At 39.0% G+C, this 16,812-nt stretch overlaps 1 protein-coding gene across 1 annotated transcript in view; it reads right to left on the bottom strand.

The window, feature by feature from the left end:
- TMEM182 (transmembrane protein 182) overlaps window positions 1–16,759 on the bottom strand; it is an 87,579-nt gene extending 70,820 nt beyond the window's left edge. Inside the window, exon 1 of the mRNA XM_059406359.1 lies at window positions 16,337–16,759. Within this exon, the coding sequence (XP_059262342.1) occupies window positions 16,337–16,408 (72 nt within the window). The 5' untranslated portion in view covers window positions 16,409–16,759. The remainder of the gene's footprint in view (window positions 1–16,336) is intronic.
- Between the last annotated feature and the right edge of the window lie 53 nt (window positions 16,760–16,812).

Genomic DNA, 16,812 nt, shown 5'->3' with positions numbered 1-16,812 from the left:
GAGCCCGATGCGGGACTCGATCCCAGGACTCTGGGATCATGACCTGAGCCGAAGGCAGCGGCTTAACCCACTGAGCCACCCAGGCGCCCCCAATGGGTATATCTTAATTAAAATATTTTATTACTAAAAAATGTGAACCATTATCTGAGCTTCAATGAGTGGTTATCTTTTTGGTGATTGGAGAGTCTTGCCTCCATGTTGATGGTTACACACTGATCAGGGTGGTGGTTGCTAAAGGCAATTTTTTAAAATAAGACAACAATGAAGTTTGCAATCTGGGTTGATTCTTCCTCTCACAAATGATTTCTGTAGCAAGTGATGGTGTTTGACAGTATTTTACCCACTGTAGAAGCTCTTTCAAAATTGGAGTCCCTCTTCTCCACCTGTGGCTATTGCTTTATCAACTAAGTGTATGTTATATCCTAAATCCTTTGCTGTCATTTCAACAATCTTCACAGCGTCTTCACCAGGAGTGGATTCCATCTCAAAACCACTGCTTTGCTCATCCATAAGAAGTAACTCCTCATCCATCAGAGTTTTATCATGAGATTGCAGCAATTCAAGTATAATAATAATGAAAAACTTTGAAATACTGTAAGAATTACCAAAATCTGATACAAAGACATGAGTGAGCAAATACTGTTGAAAAAATGGCACCAACAGATTTGCTCAATGTCAGGCTGCCACAAAGTGCCAATTTGTAAAAAACCAACTAACCAACCAACCAACCATCCCATGCAGTATCTGTGAAGCACAACACAGTGTCCTGCAATAAAACGAGGTCTGCCTATACAGAATCAAACTCTCACAAGCTTCTATAGACGGACAATCCATTTTCCAGAAAACTCGAATTTTTTTTTTTTTTGGAGATTTTTTTGGGTTGGATTCTTTTTTGTCATGGAATAATATATTATAGATCCAAAATACTTATCTGCCATTCCAACATCTCTGAAAACCGAAAGCTGTTGGCAAAACAAACCTAATTGGCATAGGGATGGTGTATATAAATTATAGTGTGAATTTTCTTGTATTTTATTGCATAAGTATGAATGCATTTGATTAGAAGGCTCCCCCAGATTACATTGGAGGTGTTACATAATATAAGGCATATTGCTTTTCCAAAATCCCCAAGATTATGACTCTAAACACATCTGGCCTGGGGTTACAGGTAAGAGACTCTGCTCTCATAGTCTTAAATATAAGACAATAGACTGCATCATGACCCTAAACTTCAGTTGCTTCCCTATGATCATTATTGAAACAAGATTTTACTGCCAATGAAACACTGTCATCTGTCTCTGTGACTCTACTGACTTCTTTTTTTGGGGGGTGGGGGGAGATATAGAGAAGGAGTGATGGGGAAGGATAGAGGGAGAGAGAGAATCCTAGGCAAGTTCCATGCCCAGTGTGGAGCCTGATGGGCTCAATCTCAGGACACTGAGATCATGACCTGAGCAGAAATCAAGAGTTGGGGGGCACCTAGGTGACTCAGTTTGTTAAACATCTGCCTTCAGGTCAGGTCATGATCCTGGGGTCCTAGGATCAAGCCCCACATTGGACTCCCTGCTCAGCAGGAAGTCTGCTTCTTCCTTTGCCTGATGCTCCCCTGCTTTTTTTTTTTTCCTCTCTCTCTCTCTCCCTCTCTCCCTCTGTCAAGTAAATAAATAAAATCTTTAAAAAAGAAAGAAATCAAGAGTTGGATGCTCAATGTACTGAGCTACCCAAGCACCCCTCTACTAACCTTTTTAAATTTTTTTTTTTTTTTATGCTGGTTCTTGGTTCTGTGTGTGTTCATCCCCACTACCTTCCACATCCACCAATGTGACAACAGGACCACATCCTGTAGTTTTAAAGGTTTAGATTTAAAGACTTTATCTTTTTGTAGATTATTTAAAGGCTTTCTCATCTTATAGGTAGTACAGAACAACAAACTCTATGTGGGTGATTAGTGGTTCTGTTTTTGTTTACTGCCACATCCCTAACACCTACCAGGACTTGAGGTAGGTGGGCAGGAAATTTTTAGCTGATCAAGTAAGTTATCATATGGAATTGAACTGAACTGGGTTGAACACTGCCATCTGCTGGCCACAGATAAAATTTGCATACTATGGTACACCATGGTCGGTGGTCACGATTTTTTTTTAATTTATTTTTTATTTATTTTTAGCATATTCATTATTTTTTCACCACACCCAGTGCTCCATGCAATCCGTGCCCTCTATATTACCCACCACCTGGTACCCCAACCTCCCACCCCCCCGCCACTTCAAACCCCTCAGATTGTTTTTTAGAGTCCATAGTCTCTCATGGTTCATCTCCCCTTCCAATTTCCCCCAACTTCCTTCTCCTACATAACACAAATATTGGAGTACAAAGATTTGCTATTTTCACAGTATTTGATACAGCAAATCAAGATGACACCACCAAAGTATCAAGACCCTGATAAGTAGCTCACACTGAACACAACTTCAGGAAGATCCACCGGCTCATTCACCTCATTAATTTATCCTCCATTAAATTGATGGCTCCTTACACAAGTAAGTCACACAAAGCTTACATTAACATCCTTTACTTTGAAAAAGAGTTCACTATCTAGCTCCAGATTAAATTCCATAAAGAGCTCAATTAGTGAACTTAAGTACATCAACTCCTGAAAGAGGTGAAAAATTAGAATTTATTTGTCAAAAAAAACCCACCTTTATTTGTAATCAAAACACAGTAAGACATTTCAGAGACCAAAGTGAGGACCAAAGGGGAATTTTTTTTGATACATAAAACTAGAAATCAAACATATGTAACTTAGCAAAAGCTATCTATCATATAAATACACATCTTAAAGGATTGCTATTTTGATTTAATTCATTCACCACTTTGTTAGTTGCAATTCTCTCTTGAAGATACATGCTACACTCCATGTGCCAGAAACCTGTGAATGAAAACATTCCCCTCTCCTGTCCCTTGGTTGTAAAAGTGCTTTTCATGTGTCATAACCTAAATTTTAACAGAGAGAAAGATATTTTAACTCTTGGCTCTGGGATGTGTAGCCTTTTCTTTACATACCTTTGCCACTGGGTCTTCTTTATCAGTAAAGATAAAGATGGACTTTTAATTCCCACCTCAGATGACTTTCCCAAAGCAAGACGCTCAAATAGGTTCAGTGTCTGCGAGCCAGTTCTGGTTATGTACCCCAAAGGAAAGACAATCCAATCCACAGGTTGGAGTGCAATGCATGGAGACACATCCATGTGACCTTCATGCTACCACGTCTCCAAGAGGAGAAAATAGTTGGTATTGCGCTGGTGTGAAAAATCCAGTCAGAAGCTGTCCAGAGTGGCCACTGTCTGCAGAACTGTTGAACATGCTGGTAGTTTCTACAGAGAGGGCTGCACAACTTCTCTTCATGTTTTCCCTCAGCCAAGTCTTTTAAGTTCTAAGTTCTGTTAATTTAATTACATATACAGTATGGAGTAATCACTTGAAAATCAGGACATATCAGGATACTCAAATAACACAACAGCTAAATAACAAAAATGACAAAGAAACGAAATAGTAACACCCAGCAGTACATAGCACTCACTTTGCTCTAAGCACACTTCTAAGTGCTTTGCTTCACAATAACCCACTACAATAAGTCCATGATTTCCCCTATTTTATCAGTAAGTAAACTAAGGTAATTCTGTATCTCTCTGTGGCATGGTTTCTTATTATGCTGATTTGTGTGCCCCACCTCCACCAAATTCATACATTGAATCTCTAACCCCCACTGTGGCTATATTTGGACACAGGGCCTATTAGGACTTAATTAAGATAAAATAAGGTCATAAGCTTAGGTGGGACCCTAATATTTTACTCCAGAACATAGAACTTAAGCCAAGAATTAGATGCTCTGTGAAGATTTCAGTTCAACATCCATTGTCAAAGAATTACAGCAAAAAAAAAAAAAAAAAAAAAAGTAATAAGTTCCCTTTTCACTTTGGAAGTGTAGAGCACTGAAAAGAATTTTATCTCCACTTTTCCTCAAATGAAAGGTTAGACAAATTTCACATGAATCATTCTTCTTGAACACATGAGAGAATTGAGGTGTAAGTTAAACAACCAACCAGCTTGGGTCTCTGAGGAAAAACAAGTACATGTAAGAAGAAAAAGGACCCAAGCATTTGCTAACCTATAGTGGACAAGGCTGAGTGACATACAAGGTCCTAAGAATATTCAACTAAAAATTCCTTATGAATTGCTATCGGCCAAGTGTGGCTAGGATGAATCCTACAGGTCCCACACAGAACGATCTGCACCAACTTATTCATGTCAACAAACCCTACTAGGTTTTTACACAGACTAGTGAGAATCTTGACCACCTCTGACCTCAATAACACCTGCGTGCATAGAAAAATAGCCACTGCCAAACTCTACTGAACTGCCTCCCCTCTGGAACAAAAGCCTTAATCTGCACGGAGAAGAAAAGCACAATGTCCACTAGGGCACTCATTGGTGAAAACCCTTTGTAGCTGACAAAACCCTCCCTTTTTTTCTTGCTTTAAAAAAAAAAAAAAAAAAAAAAGCAAGAAAGAAAGGGAGGGAAAAAGGAAGGAAGGAAAGAACTTTTCCCCAAGAGAAACAGGAATAAGCACACAGCATGAAGAATACGTTAGAGCAGTAAGGATATTCTGTACAATACTCTAGTGGTGGATAGATGTCATGTATTTGTCCAAACCCACCAACTGTACAACACAAAATGAAACCATGGTCTTTGTGACAGTGGTGGTTCAATTTAAGTTCACTGATTATAACAAATATACCACTATGGCACAGGATGTTGATAATCAGGGAAACTGCATGTCTGGAGGCAGGGGATATATAGGAACTCTACGCTTTCCACTTACTTTTTCCTGTGAACCTAAAACCAATATGAAAAATAAAGTCTATTCATAAAAACCTCTCTCCCAGAACACCTGGGTGGCTCAGTCTGTCAAGGGTCCAACTCTTGATTTCAGCTCAGGTCATGGTCTCAGGGTCATGAGATCAAGCCCCACAATGGGCTCCACACTGAGCATGAAGCCTGCTTAAGATTCTCTCTCTCTCTGTCCTTCCCATTCCTGCTCATGTGTCTTCTCTCTCTCTCTCAAAAAACAAAACAAAAATAAGTCCTCCTAAGTTGGCAACCAGAACATGTGGTGCCAGGCACAGTACTACAACCGGATAAGAATGTGAACACTTCTGAAAGGCCCTATCGCCAAGCCTCAGATTCACAGTACCTGGCTAAAACATACTTGGCACATACTGACAGTCTACATGTCAATGTACATGCCAGCCACCAATATACTGACGTGAGTCCAATAGAAATAACAGTGGACTACAACTCAGACCTGCAAGAGAAAGACTGTCTCTGAGGGGCAACGCGAAGTCAGCCAAGAGAGAAGCAGATGTTATGGAAAACACTCTAGCAAACCACCTGAAACATAAAATGTCTCTAGAGCAGTGTTTCCTAACTCGGGCACTACTGACATTATGTACTGGATAATTCTCTTACGGATGCTCTCCTGTGAGGTGCAGGATATTTAGCAGTATCTCTGTTCTCTACTCACCAGCGATGCTAGAAGCACACTCCCAGTTATGGCAATCAGAAGTATGCTGGGCAGTCTCAAATTTCCCCCAAGGGGCAAAATCACCCTCAGCTGAGAACCCCTGCACTCTAAAAACATCAAGCCTACGGCACACTGAGAATAACCATCATGGTAATCGCTGAGGGTAGCTGGGCAACAGCAAATTTCAAGCTCAGTCCAACTCCTGACTAGATTAGCACATACCCTCATGCTGAAGGATCAGCAGAAGGAAAGTTATGCTTACCTCTAAATATATAAGCAAAATGTACGTATATATTTTTATTTATCTGACTCTCTAGTGTTCTCTAGAATATGCCGAGTTTTCGACAAACTATTACAGAACATGAGAGAAGCAAGAAAAAAAAAATAGAGCCTGACTTGTGATCTCTGTCAAATAAATAAATAAAATATTTAAAACAATAGAACCTGAGTTTTACTTCAGGAATGGCAGCTTGCAGAGCTTCATGGACATGTTCCCTAATAACACAAGCATAACTGGTAAAATCTATTATTTACTTTTAAAAAATATTTAATTTACTTATTTGACAGAGAGATAGAGAGCACAAGTAGGCAGAGTAGCAGGTAGAGGGAGAGGGAGAAACGGGCTCTCTGCTGAGCAGGGAGCCTGATGCGGGGCCCTGATCCCAGGATGCTGGGATTATCACCTGAGCTGAAGGCAGAGGCCTAACCAACTGAACCACCCAGGTGCCCCCCCCCCCCACTTTTTTTTTTTTAAGATTTCATTTATTTATTTGATAGAGAGATAGAGAGCATAAAGGTAAAAGCTATTTCAAACACCCAACCATTTAAAGTCTAAGGAAATTGTCCTAAAGGCATACACAAAATGTAGAAACATTGAGCCAAAAAGTCTACTAAAAATTTGATAAAAAAACAGCAAGCGCTTTTGACATTTAAGCCATGGCCCACTCTCTCCCCACCCCTTTCTCACGAAATATAGAAAAAATTAATTCACTATGGATCAAAGACCAAAATTTAAGAGCTAAACTATAAAATTTTTAGAAAAAAACATGGGCATATGACTATGGATTAGGCAATGTGTTTTTGGATATCACAACAAAAACACAAGCAAACAAGAGAAAAAAAACCAGACTGGACATCCTCAAAGTTAAAACTATTGTTCATCAAAGAATACTATCAGAAAGTGAAAAGATAACCTGCACAATGGGAGAGATATTAGTAATTCACATATCTGCTTAGAGATTTGCATCTAGAATATATAAAGAATTTTTATAACTTGATAACAAAAAGAAAACTCAATTTAAAAATGGGCAAAGTATCTGAACAGACATTTCTCCAAAGAATACATGCATTGCAAATGGAAAATATGCACATAAAAGATGCTCAATAGTATTAGCCATCAGCAGAAGTAAATCCACACAACTACCATTAGATAAGTATTGATGAGGATATGGAAACATTAGAACACACATCCCCTGCTGGTGGGAATATAAAATTGTATAGCTACTTTTGAAAACAGTTTGATCATGAGCTGAGCCGAAGGCGGACACTTAACCAACTGAGCCACGCAGGTACCCCAGAAACCATCTGGTATTAATGAACTCCTCTATGGTCACCAGGTGGATGACTTTCTGACCTGCTGGCAAAAATCTTCATGTGCTTTCTGATGGTCTCTGTCCCCCTAAGCCTTCTGACTAAGCATGGCTCACCACTCTCTCTACTGTTCCCATTAACAACTATTCAGAGGCACCTAGGTGGCTCAGTCGGTTAAAGTGTCTGCCTTGGGTTCAGATCATAGCCCAGGGTCTTGGGATCTAGCCCCACATTGGGTTCCCTGCTCAGTGGGGAGCCTGCTTCTCCCTTCCCCCCTGCTTGTGCTCTCTCTCTTGCTATTTTGCTCTCTTACAAATAAACAAATGAAATCTTTAAAAAAAGAATAATGGAAAATATATCTACACAAAAATTTGTATACAAATGTTCATAGCAGTATTATATCCACAATATCCCCAAATTGGAAATAACCCAAATGATATTAACCAATGAATTAATAGATAAACAAAATATGAAATATCCTCACAATGAATGTTATTAGCACCCATGTTACAATAGGTTGAACCTTGACATCAATGTGGCAATAAAAATTGGTCATAAAGGAACACATATTGCACAATTCTATTTATTATGAAATGTCCAGAATAGGCAAATATAGAGACAGAAAAAAGATTACTGACTTCCTAGGGCTTAGGAAGGTTGGGGGGCTGCTGGGTGATAGCTAAATGTTCAGGTTATCTTTTTCAAGTGACTAAAATACTCTAAAATTGATTGTGGTGATGGCTGCACAACCTCATGAGTATTCAAAAAACTTATGAATTGTACATGTTAAATAGGTGAATGGTATAATATAAATCACACTTCAACAATGTTGTTTTTTAAAAAAAAGAGGGGTGCCTGGCTGGCTCAGTTGGAAGAGAATGTTATTCTTGATCTTGGGATTGCAAATTTGAGTCCCACGTTGGGACAGAGATTACCTAATTGAATAAAACTTGAAAAAATAAAAACAAAGAAAAATCAGAGTCTAAAGAGACTGTATTGAAGCTATCATAATACGGAGTTAAAACAACTAATAAATGTTAAAGACCATAATGGAAAAGGTAGACAACATTTAAGACTTGATATGTTTCTTTAGCAGAGATATGTAAACAATAAGAATCAAATGCAAATTCTGGACACAAAAACACAGTAACAGCAATGAAGACAGCCTTTATCAAAGTCATCAGCAAACTAAACAAAGCCAAGGAAAGAATCAGTGAACTTGAAGATAGATCAATAGAGATTACCCAAGGTGAAATGCAAAAAAAAAAAAAAAAAAGGGGAAAAAAATAAAGAGAACACACCATTCAAAATTGGATGGGCAGTAATAAATGGGGTAAAGTATGTATCACTGGAGTCCCTGCAGAAGACAGAAAATGGGGCAGAAGAAATACTTTAAGAAATATGGCTATGGAATACACCAAACAGAACCAAGTAACTCAGGAAATATTAAGTAATACTAATACCAAAATAGGAAGAAAAAAAAGTAGGTCTATCATATGCAAACTGCTGAACACCAAAGACAAAGATAAAAATCTTAAAGGCAGCCAAGGAAAAAAACTCAAATTACCCATAGAGGAAAAAGAGTTATAGCAAGACTTTTCATTAGATAACATGACAGAAGATGATGGAGTGAAATGTTTTAAGTGCTGGAAAAAGTAAAACCCACATGCCATTCCAGAATTCTATACCCTTTAAAATGAAGGAAAATCAAGGCTAGTCATACAATAAAAAGAGAGAATTCACTGCCAGCAGATCTACACTTTAAGAATTGTTAAAGGAAGTTCTTTGGGAAGAAGGACCGTGATACATATTAGAAAACTTGGTCCCAAAGAAAGAAATTAAAATTGTTCTTCCTTTAGTTTCCTCATAGGTTAAGATTACTGATTTCAGATCTTTCTTCTTTCAGATATGTGCACTCAATGTAATAAATTTCCCTCGGAGTGCCGCAACTGTTGCATTTCACAATTCATTTAGTTGAAAAAAAATTTTTTTTATATGAGAGAGAGACCACAAGCAGAAGGGTCAAAGGGAGAGGGATAATCTTCAAGCAGACTCCCCAGTGAGTGGGGAGTCCATCACCAGACTCAGCCAATCTGAAAGATCATGATCTGAGCCAAAATCAAGAGTCGGGCTGCTTTACTGTTTGAGCCACCCAGGTAGCCCAAAAATATTTTTTAAATTTCTTGTAAGACTTCATCTTTGAGCCATGTGTTATTTCAAAGTTTGTTGTTAACCTTCAAGGGTGTTGAAAATCTGATAATTTTCTGTTATCATTTTCTAGTTTTTCCATTATGTCTACTTTTTCTATTTTTCTAAATTTGTTAAGGTCTATTTTAAGGCCCAGAATGTGGCCTCTCTTGGTGAATATCAAAGTGAATTTGAGATGAAGGCTGATGCTAGATGAGGTATTTCATAAATGTCAATTAGATCCAGTTGAATATTGGTGCTGTTCTTTGGTTTTCTGTATTTTGAATATACAGGTCATTGTAGGGTTTTTGGTATTTATCCTGCTTGGTATTCTCTGAGCTTCCTATGGTATAGTTTCTGTCATTAATTTTGGGAAATTCTAGATCATTGCTACTTCAAATAATTCTCTTTCTTCTTCTGGTATTTCAATTATGTATATCACATACTTTTGGAAACTGTCCACAGATCTTTAATATCTTGACATTTAAAAAAAAAAAAAAACATTCATTGTATTTTATCTTTGCTTGGGAATTTTCTTCTGACCTATCTTCAAACTCAATGATTCTTTTCTGCGCTGAGTCCAGTTTACTGATTAGCACATCAAAGGCAATCTTCATTTCTATTACAGTGTTCTTGATTTCTATGATTTCCTTTTGATTCCTTCTTAGAGTTTTCATCCCTGCTTGCATTGTCTCTCTGTCCCTGCATGTTGTCTACTTTCCATAATAGCCCTAGCGTACTAATCGTAGTTACTTTAAATCCTTTTATAATTACAAGACCTGTTCTGAGTCTGGTTCTGATGCTTATCTTTTCAGAATGCTCATTTTTGCCCTTTACTGGGTTGTAAAATTTTTGCTCAAAGCCAGACATGTATGTATTGGGGAACAGAAACACAAGTAATTAGGCATTTAATGTGAGGTTTTATAATAATATTGCTAGGAGTTAGGTTACATTTAACATTTTTATAACTATAGGCTACACTTAATATTTTTATAGCTTCAGTTTCCTACAGTTCCCTTGTTTATCCTTCCCTGCTTTCTTCAGAAAGTCCTTCTTAAATAGAGTCTATTGTTTTACATCTTTCTCAGTTGTAATGCACTGTTACTATACTGAAGCTCTGTTGAGATTTTCTTCAGTTGTAGGGAAGGGGGAATATTCTATAACCTCATGATTAAATCTCATTGTTTTAGTGAGTTCGAAGTCCTTGGATTGTGACTTTTAGAAGATACCTTAGTTTTGTTTTGTTTTTTTCTTTTGTGTGAAATAAAAAGATTAGAGGGTGCTGGAATTAATTGTCTTTTTTCAGGTCAGATAAGACTCTGGTAGTTTCTCTTCAAGAGTAAACCTTTGTCATAGAAAATGAAGTTGGTGTATCTCAAAACTGTTAATTTTCACTTTTAAATGTTTACTTTTCTCAAATCTTCACCATGAGAATCTGGTGTGAAGCTTCTGTCGGCAAATACCATGAGCATGGGGATCCCTAAGACTAAATTCTAAGAATCCTTAGATTCTTAAAGTTCAGTCCACTCTCAGCCTCCAGCAATGCATTAAAATTACCATGGAAGTGTTCCTACTGGTTGCCAGTACCAGCAATTTCTGTTCCCATTAAGTTGACCTTCACAGTAATCATCTGTATTAGGCACTCTCCAAACCTCAATTTTCAGATGGATCTATTAAAAGTTGTTGGTTTTCAGTTTCTCCATCTTTTTTACTTAATGTAAGATTGACAGTTGCAACTTCCAAGGTTTTTATATATTGGAGATGAGAACAGAGTTCTGTGAAATCTTCACATACATGGAATCCTACAACATGTATTTAATTTTATCTGATTTCTTCAGTCAGCTTAATTATTTTGAGATTCATCCATGTTGTAGTATGAATTCACAGACTTTATTGCTTAGTAGTACTCCATTGTATGGATTTACTACAATTTGTTTAGCAAGTCACCTTCTGATGGATAGTTTCTAGTCTGGGGCTACTACAAATAAAGCTTGTATGGACATCTCTGTACAAACCTTTTTTGGATATATGTTCTCATATACATTGGGCAAATATCTCAGAGTGTAACTGCTGAGGTTTATGCGGTAGATGTATGTTTAGCTGATCAACTTTTAAAAGAAATTTCCAATCTCTTTTCCAAAATGGATGTGGCATTTCACATTCCCACTAGATTCATTATTCCATATCCCACCAACACTTTGTATCGTCTTTTCATCTGTAGTCATTCTAATGATAAATGAGAATAATATATTAATATTCAGTCTTCTAGTCCATGATCATAGTATATCTCTCCACTTACTCAGTTTTTTTTTTCCCCTATCTCTCAGTGTACATGTCTTTGCTCGGTGTTTAATTTAATCTTATGCCATCTAAAAATTAAGTTAGCCTATTACACTGTTTCACAGATGCCAACAGAAGACATGGACCTCTTGTATCAGAGACAAAAGACTTTATTACTCATGACATGACAAGCAGCATAAACATCAGCATGTTTGCACCAATTTCTCTTGCCTCCATGTTCCATGGAAGTGATGCAGCAGACCCACATGGATTCTGATTCTGTATACATAGTGGTTTTTACAGACAACTGATGAACACTGAGCTTGTTTGCAACCAGAAAGTTGGCTTTATCTTTGAGCAGTGGAAGGACATTACCTCACCTTTCAAGGTTACCAGCTGTATAATCAGGTCTGTGAAAATGACATAAATAAAATAATGGTTAGAGGCTTGCTGTGCCCAGTAAAAAGCATTGGAATTCAATAGGTCCAAAATGGATCATCTCTCTGCACGTTTTTTAATCAAATTTATCTGTATTTCATATTTAATGCTTTCTTTTTTTTTTTTAAGATTTTATTTATTTATTTGACAGAGAGATCACAAGTAGGCAGAGAGGCAGGCAGAGAGAGAGGAAGGGAAGCAGACTCCCTGCTGAGCAGAGAGCCCGATGCGGGGCTTGATCCCAGAACCCTGGGATCATGACCTGAGCCGAAGGCAGAGGCTTTAACCCACTGAGCCACCCAGGCGCCCCCATATTTAATGTTTTCTTAATGGTTTTCTTCTTAAACTCCAGTTTCTAACTGTTGTTAGGATATGTGACTAAATTGTTACTTGTATAATGATCTTGTATTTTGCAACCTCATTAAACTCTTGGTTCTAGTAGATTTCCTATAGATCCCTTAGTATTTCTTATATAGATGACCATGTGGTCTACAAATATAGACAGTTTTATTTTCTTCCTATCAAATCTGGATGTCTTTGTAACTTACCCTCAGCTGGAACACTCATGAAACTCACTGGAAAGCCACCAGCTGGGGTGTCTGTGGAAATGGCTAGGAAATTATTTGCTAGGGCACCTGGCAGGTTCACTTGGAGACCAGCTAGGATGCCAAAGGAATTTGCAGCGTGCATGGATGCCACTGAAACTTGCTGGAAGCTAAGCACCACTGGGTATTTCACACTCTTCTGGATGCCATACACCACAGGAGCAAGAAGAGGGAAAAACGCATTCATCTGGAAGAGAAGCTCCTTCCTCATGAAGTGTGCCCTTAGCACCTTTTACTAAAAAAATTTAACATTATACCAGCTAGTAAAAGAGAAATTTTGATAGGGTTCTTCTCCAGTATCACATAGCAGGGCAATTTTATGTGTATTTGGCACTAACATCAATCAATCAATACCTTTGTCTGCCTGATTGTTAAAGCCCTCTGCAGTAGATATCCAATGGGAGGCATTCACACAGGAGAAAAATATCTTCTACATCCTGTGCCCCTTTAGACATCCAGCCATATAGCTCTTCTGTAGAATTCTTTGCCATTTATCTTCTAAGTCTATTCCATCTAGCCTATTAGAAATTGCCCACAAATAGTTCATTTTATTTTTGGCCATCTCTCACTCCAGACAAAGTGACCAAAGTGCCACTTGAAGTTCCAACTAATGTTAAGATTTTCCTTCACCACTCTATTTCAGAGTCACTCCTGTGTAGTACTGTAGTGCTACAGCTGTCTACTTTGATGTGGTACCAGAATATCTTTTATCAGCTTATCATTTATAAACCTGCCTGAGGACTTTTCTTCCTCCGTCAGTTGGTTGTAAGAAACTCCCAAAAGGCCATGGAGGGATGGAGGAGACAATGCAGAGTCAGGCCACCATCTCATGCAATTTGCAGTTTCTGGAAGAGCCCAATATTAATTTCCATTTTATAATGTGCACATACAACCTTATGTCTAGGTAAATACAGTAGGCTTTTGTTTCCCCTGCCTAAGGAGACCTATCTAGAAAACTGTGCTAAGGTCAATGTCAAAACTACTGCCTCTGTTAGAAGTATTTCATGGTTGCATCTCTCACATCTAGATCGTTAATCCATTTTGAGTTTATTTTTGTGTAAAATATAAGAATGTGGTCCTGTTTCATTCTTTTGCATGTAGCTGTCCCAAGCAAAAACATTTTAGGCAGACTTTTTCAAAGGATAATAGTTAGGCCTGTTATGTTAACTCCTTTCTGCACAGTAGCTTAGGGTAGTTACATGATAGACAGGCACTGAGTCTCTGTCAATTTCCCCTGGTAGACAACATTTCACATGTGTCACAACTTATAGCTAGAAGAATTAATGATGTCTTGTGTGACTCCACTGGAATAGGACTCTTGGAAGCTTGTACCTATTTTTCTTCAGACTTCATTCCATGCAAGTCACTTTGCTGATTTTGCTTTGTGTCATTTTCCTGTAATAAATCTTAGCTATGACTATATGCTGAGTCGTGTGAGTACTCCTAGCAAATCACTGAATCTTAGACATGGTCTTGAGAATAACCAGTTCAGTTCCATTTTTACTGGTGTGGCATAGTGCATTTTGAGCCCCTAATGATTAGCGTCACTCTGGAGCCAGCGTCTAGTAATTTTCCAAAGATCTGGCTATTTCCTTTTTCATAATGCCCACTCTGGTAATAGCTGCAGGATACGTAGTGGAAAGTATAGAGGAAGATTTATGGTACATACTCATGTAAATGCATCAAGATTCATTCTAAGGTTACCTAGACTCCCCTTGAGATCAAGAGGCTGTTTGTGAATTGATTTTTGTCTAGTAGTGAGTGAGAGGTTTTAATTCTCCTGTGGCAAGTCAAGTCAGGATTCTGGGTACCCAATCTAGAGGTTTTTTTTCTCTTATATAGCTCAAACAACATCTAGTAGACTATTTCATTCCTACGGATATTATAGTCAATTATCCATAGTCAAAAATCCTTGAAAGCAAAGGCGTTCTGATTACTGATACATGCTACCTTTTACAATAAAGGCACCCACCTCATCTTTGATGTCAAAGTGCTACCACCTGGCCTCTAATAATCTGGAATCTTATTACCTCCATTTAAACCAGGGAGCTCACCTCAAAAGCCGTATCACCCATAGCTACACCCAGCCTAAACAGAGAGCAATCACAAGCCTTTACAAGAATGTAAGAGTTCTTCCCACTAACATAGTCCTCAATGCCTTATTAAGGTTGTGCCTTCTGGGCCTTTTAATGGAATATATTCGGGGGATATGCATGCAGGTCATACTCTATAAATCCACTCTAACATTCTTATCTCTCAAAGCTTTGGATCCCCTTTTTCATATTATGCCAGAAAACATTTGGCATCCCAAGACTTAAATGTAAGTCACCTTGGAGTCCTCGTTATCAGTCAACCAACCAAGTAAACTATGAAGAGTCACCTCTAGCCTCTAGCTCTCCAACCTAAAGCATTACATCTGGAATCTCTAGCAAGCGCACCTTTATCAGTGAATTCTGCCTAATCTAGCGTTATATTTTTCTCTCCTTAATCTGACACACCTAAATTCTCTACCCCATACATTTCCAAGGTATGCTGATTATACATTAGCAGAGTCTTTCAATTCTTTTGGTGTGTAAACAATTTCCTCAGAGGCCATAATGTCTACCTCCCCTCTGGAACAAGAAGAGATTTTTACCTTAGCTATTTATCTGTGAACACAGGGAGTAGTTTCTTTTTCTTTTCTTTGTTTGTTTGTTTGTTTATTTATTTATTTGACAGAGAGAGAGACATCACAAGCAGATAGAGAGGCAGGCTGAGATAGAGAAGGAAGCAGGCTCCCTGCTGAGCAGAAAGCCTGATGTCAGGCTCCATCCCAGGACCTTGAGACCATGACCTGAGCCAACACAGTGAGTAGTTTCAGTGGGTCTTGAAAAACATGAGCATTCCCCTCTTAAGGCACCTACCTCAGATGGGTTAATCACAAAAACTTTAAGCACAGGAGGGCTAATTTCCTCAGACACAAGAGGACACACTACTTCTGGTGGCAAAGGAGGTTCAGAGTGACTTGGGGGGGGTTCAAGATTGACAGCTTCATCTGGCTCCAACCATGTATCTCCACTCTAAATTTCAGTACCCCATTCTTTCCTAAACAGTACCCTAACTTTCACATGATAAACTCTGCAAGATCGAATCCTACAGATGTAGTTATTTAGCAACCTGCACAATTAAAATGAGATTTTCTTGAAAACCTCCGACTCTTTATACCAGAGCAAGAAAGGAATGAGTGCTGAAACAAGTTCCTGAATAAAAGAGGGGTGTCACCATAGGTAATATTAAATACTTACCATGTGTCAAGTCACTGTGCTACATGACTGATAACACACCATCTGGTGTCATGCACTGCTTACCTCCTCTCACTGCACTTAGAATTAAACCCTAAAGCTCTACCAGGACCTTTTAAGTCCTGAATGAACCTGCCTCCTGCCTGTTTCTCTGATGACTCAAGTTTGTTCAGAAAGTTTCAGCCACATATACCTCCTCAATCTTTTCAGCCTACATGTCCCCTCTTCCAAGCTACCAAAGGACACCAGTACCCCCCCCATCTTCCCCCCACCCCGACCCCAGAGACAGTGCTTTTCTTCTACCATTTGCCACCATATCGTTTTATTTATCGTGTTCTTCTCTTGTGTACGGCACGTGTATTATTTAACTTACCATGTTTATGTACTGTGCGTTTAGGGTTATTACTCCAGGAAACTGTAACCTCCCCTTGGGCTCCAGAAGCATTTGCAGGATTCTCACAGCTAAGGTTAGTCTACCTTATTTCTGCCTGCTTTTCCAACAGACAGAATGAAGTTGGAAGGGGTCATAGTCACCCCTCCAGGTAACGCAGAGCCAAGTAGGGCCTGAGTCTGTGGGTCTCCCGAAGGCGGGGCTGGCCGCCACCCCAGGCGGCCCCATATTCTGTGGTGAAGCTCAGCACAGTTCCCTTCCGACCTCCAACATCAGAAGCAGTCTTCCCTCCAAGGAAATGGACAGCATCACCATTACCATCACAAAACTGGCCCGCGCAAGCCCCTTGCCGCCTGGAGGCCGCCACGTCCCCGCGCAGCCACCGCCCCGCAGCCCGGTCGCGCTCCCCTCTGCGCAGGCGCACGCCGCTCGCTTCCGCTTTCGCTTGGGGCGGGGCT

Source organism: Mustela nigripes, chromosome 7, assembly GCF_022355385.1.
Source record: "Mustela nigripes isolate SB6536 chromosome 7, MUSNIG.SB6536, whole genome shotgun sequence".
NCBI lineage: Eukaryota > Metazoa > Chordata > Mammalia > Carnivora > Mustelidae > Mustela > Mustela nigripes.
This window is presented reverse-complemented; position numbering and strand designations above follow the sequence as displayed.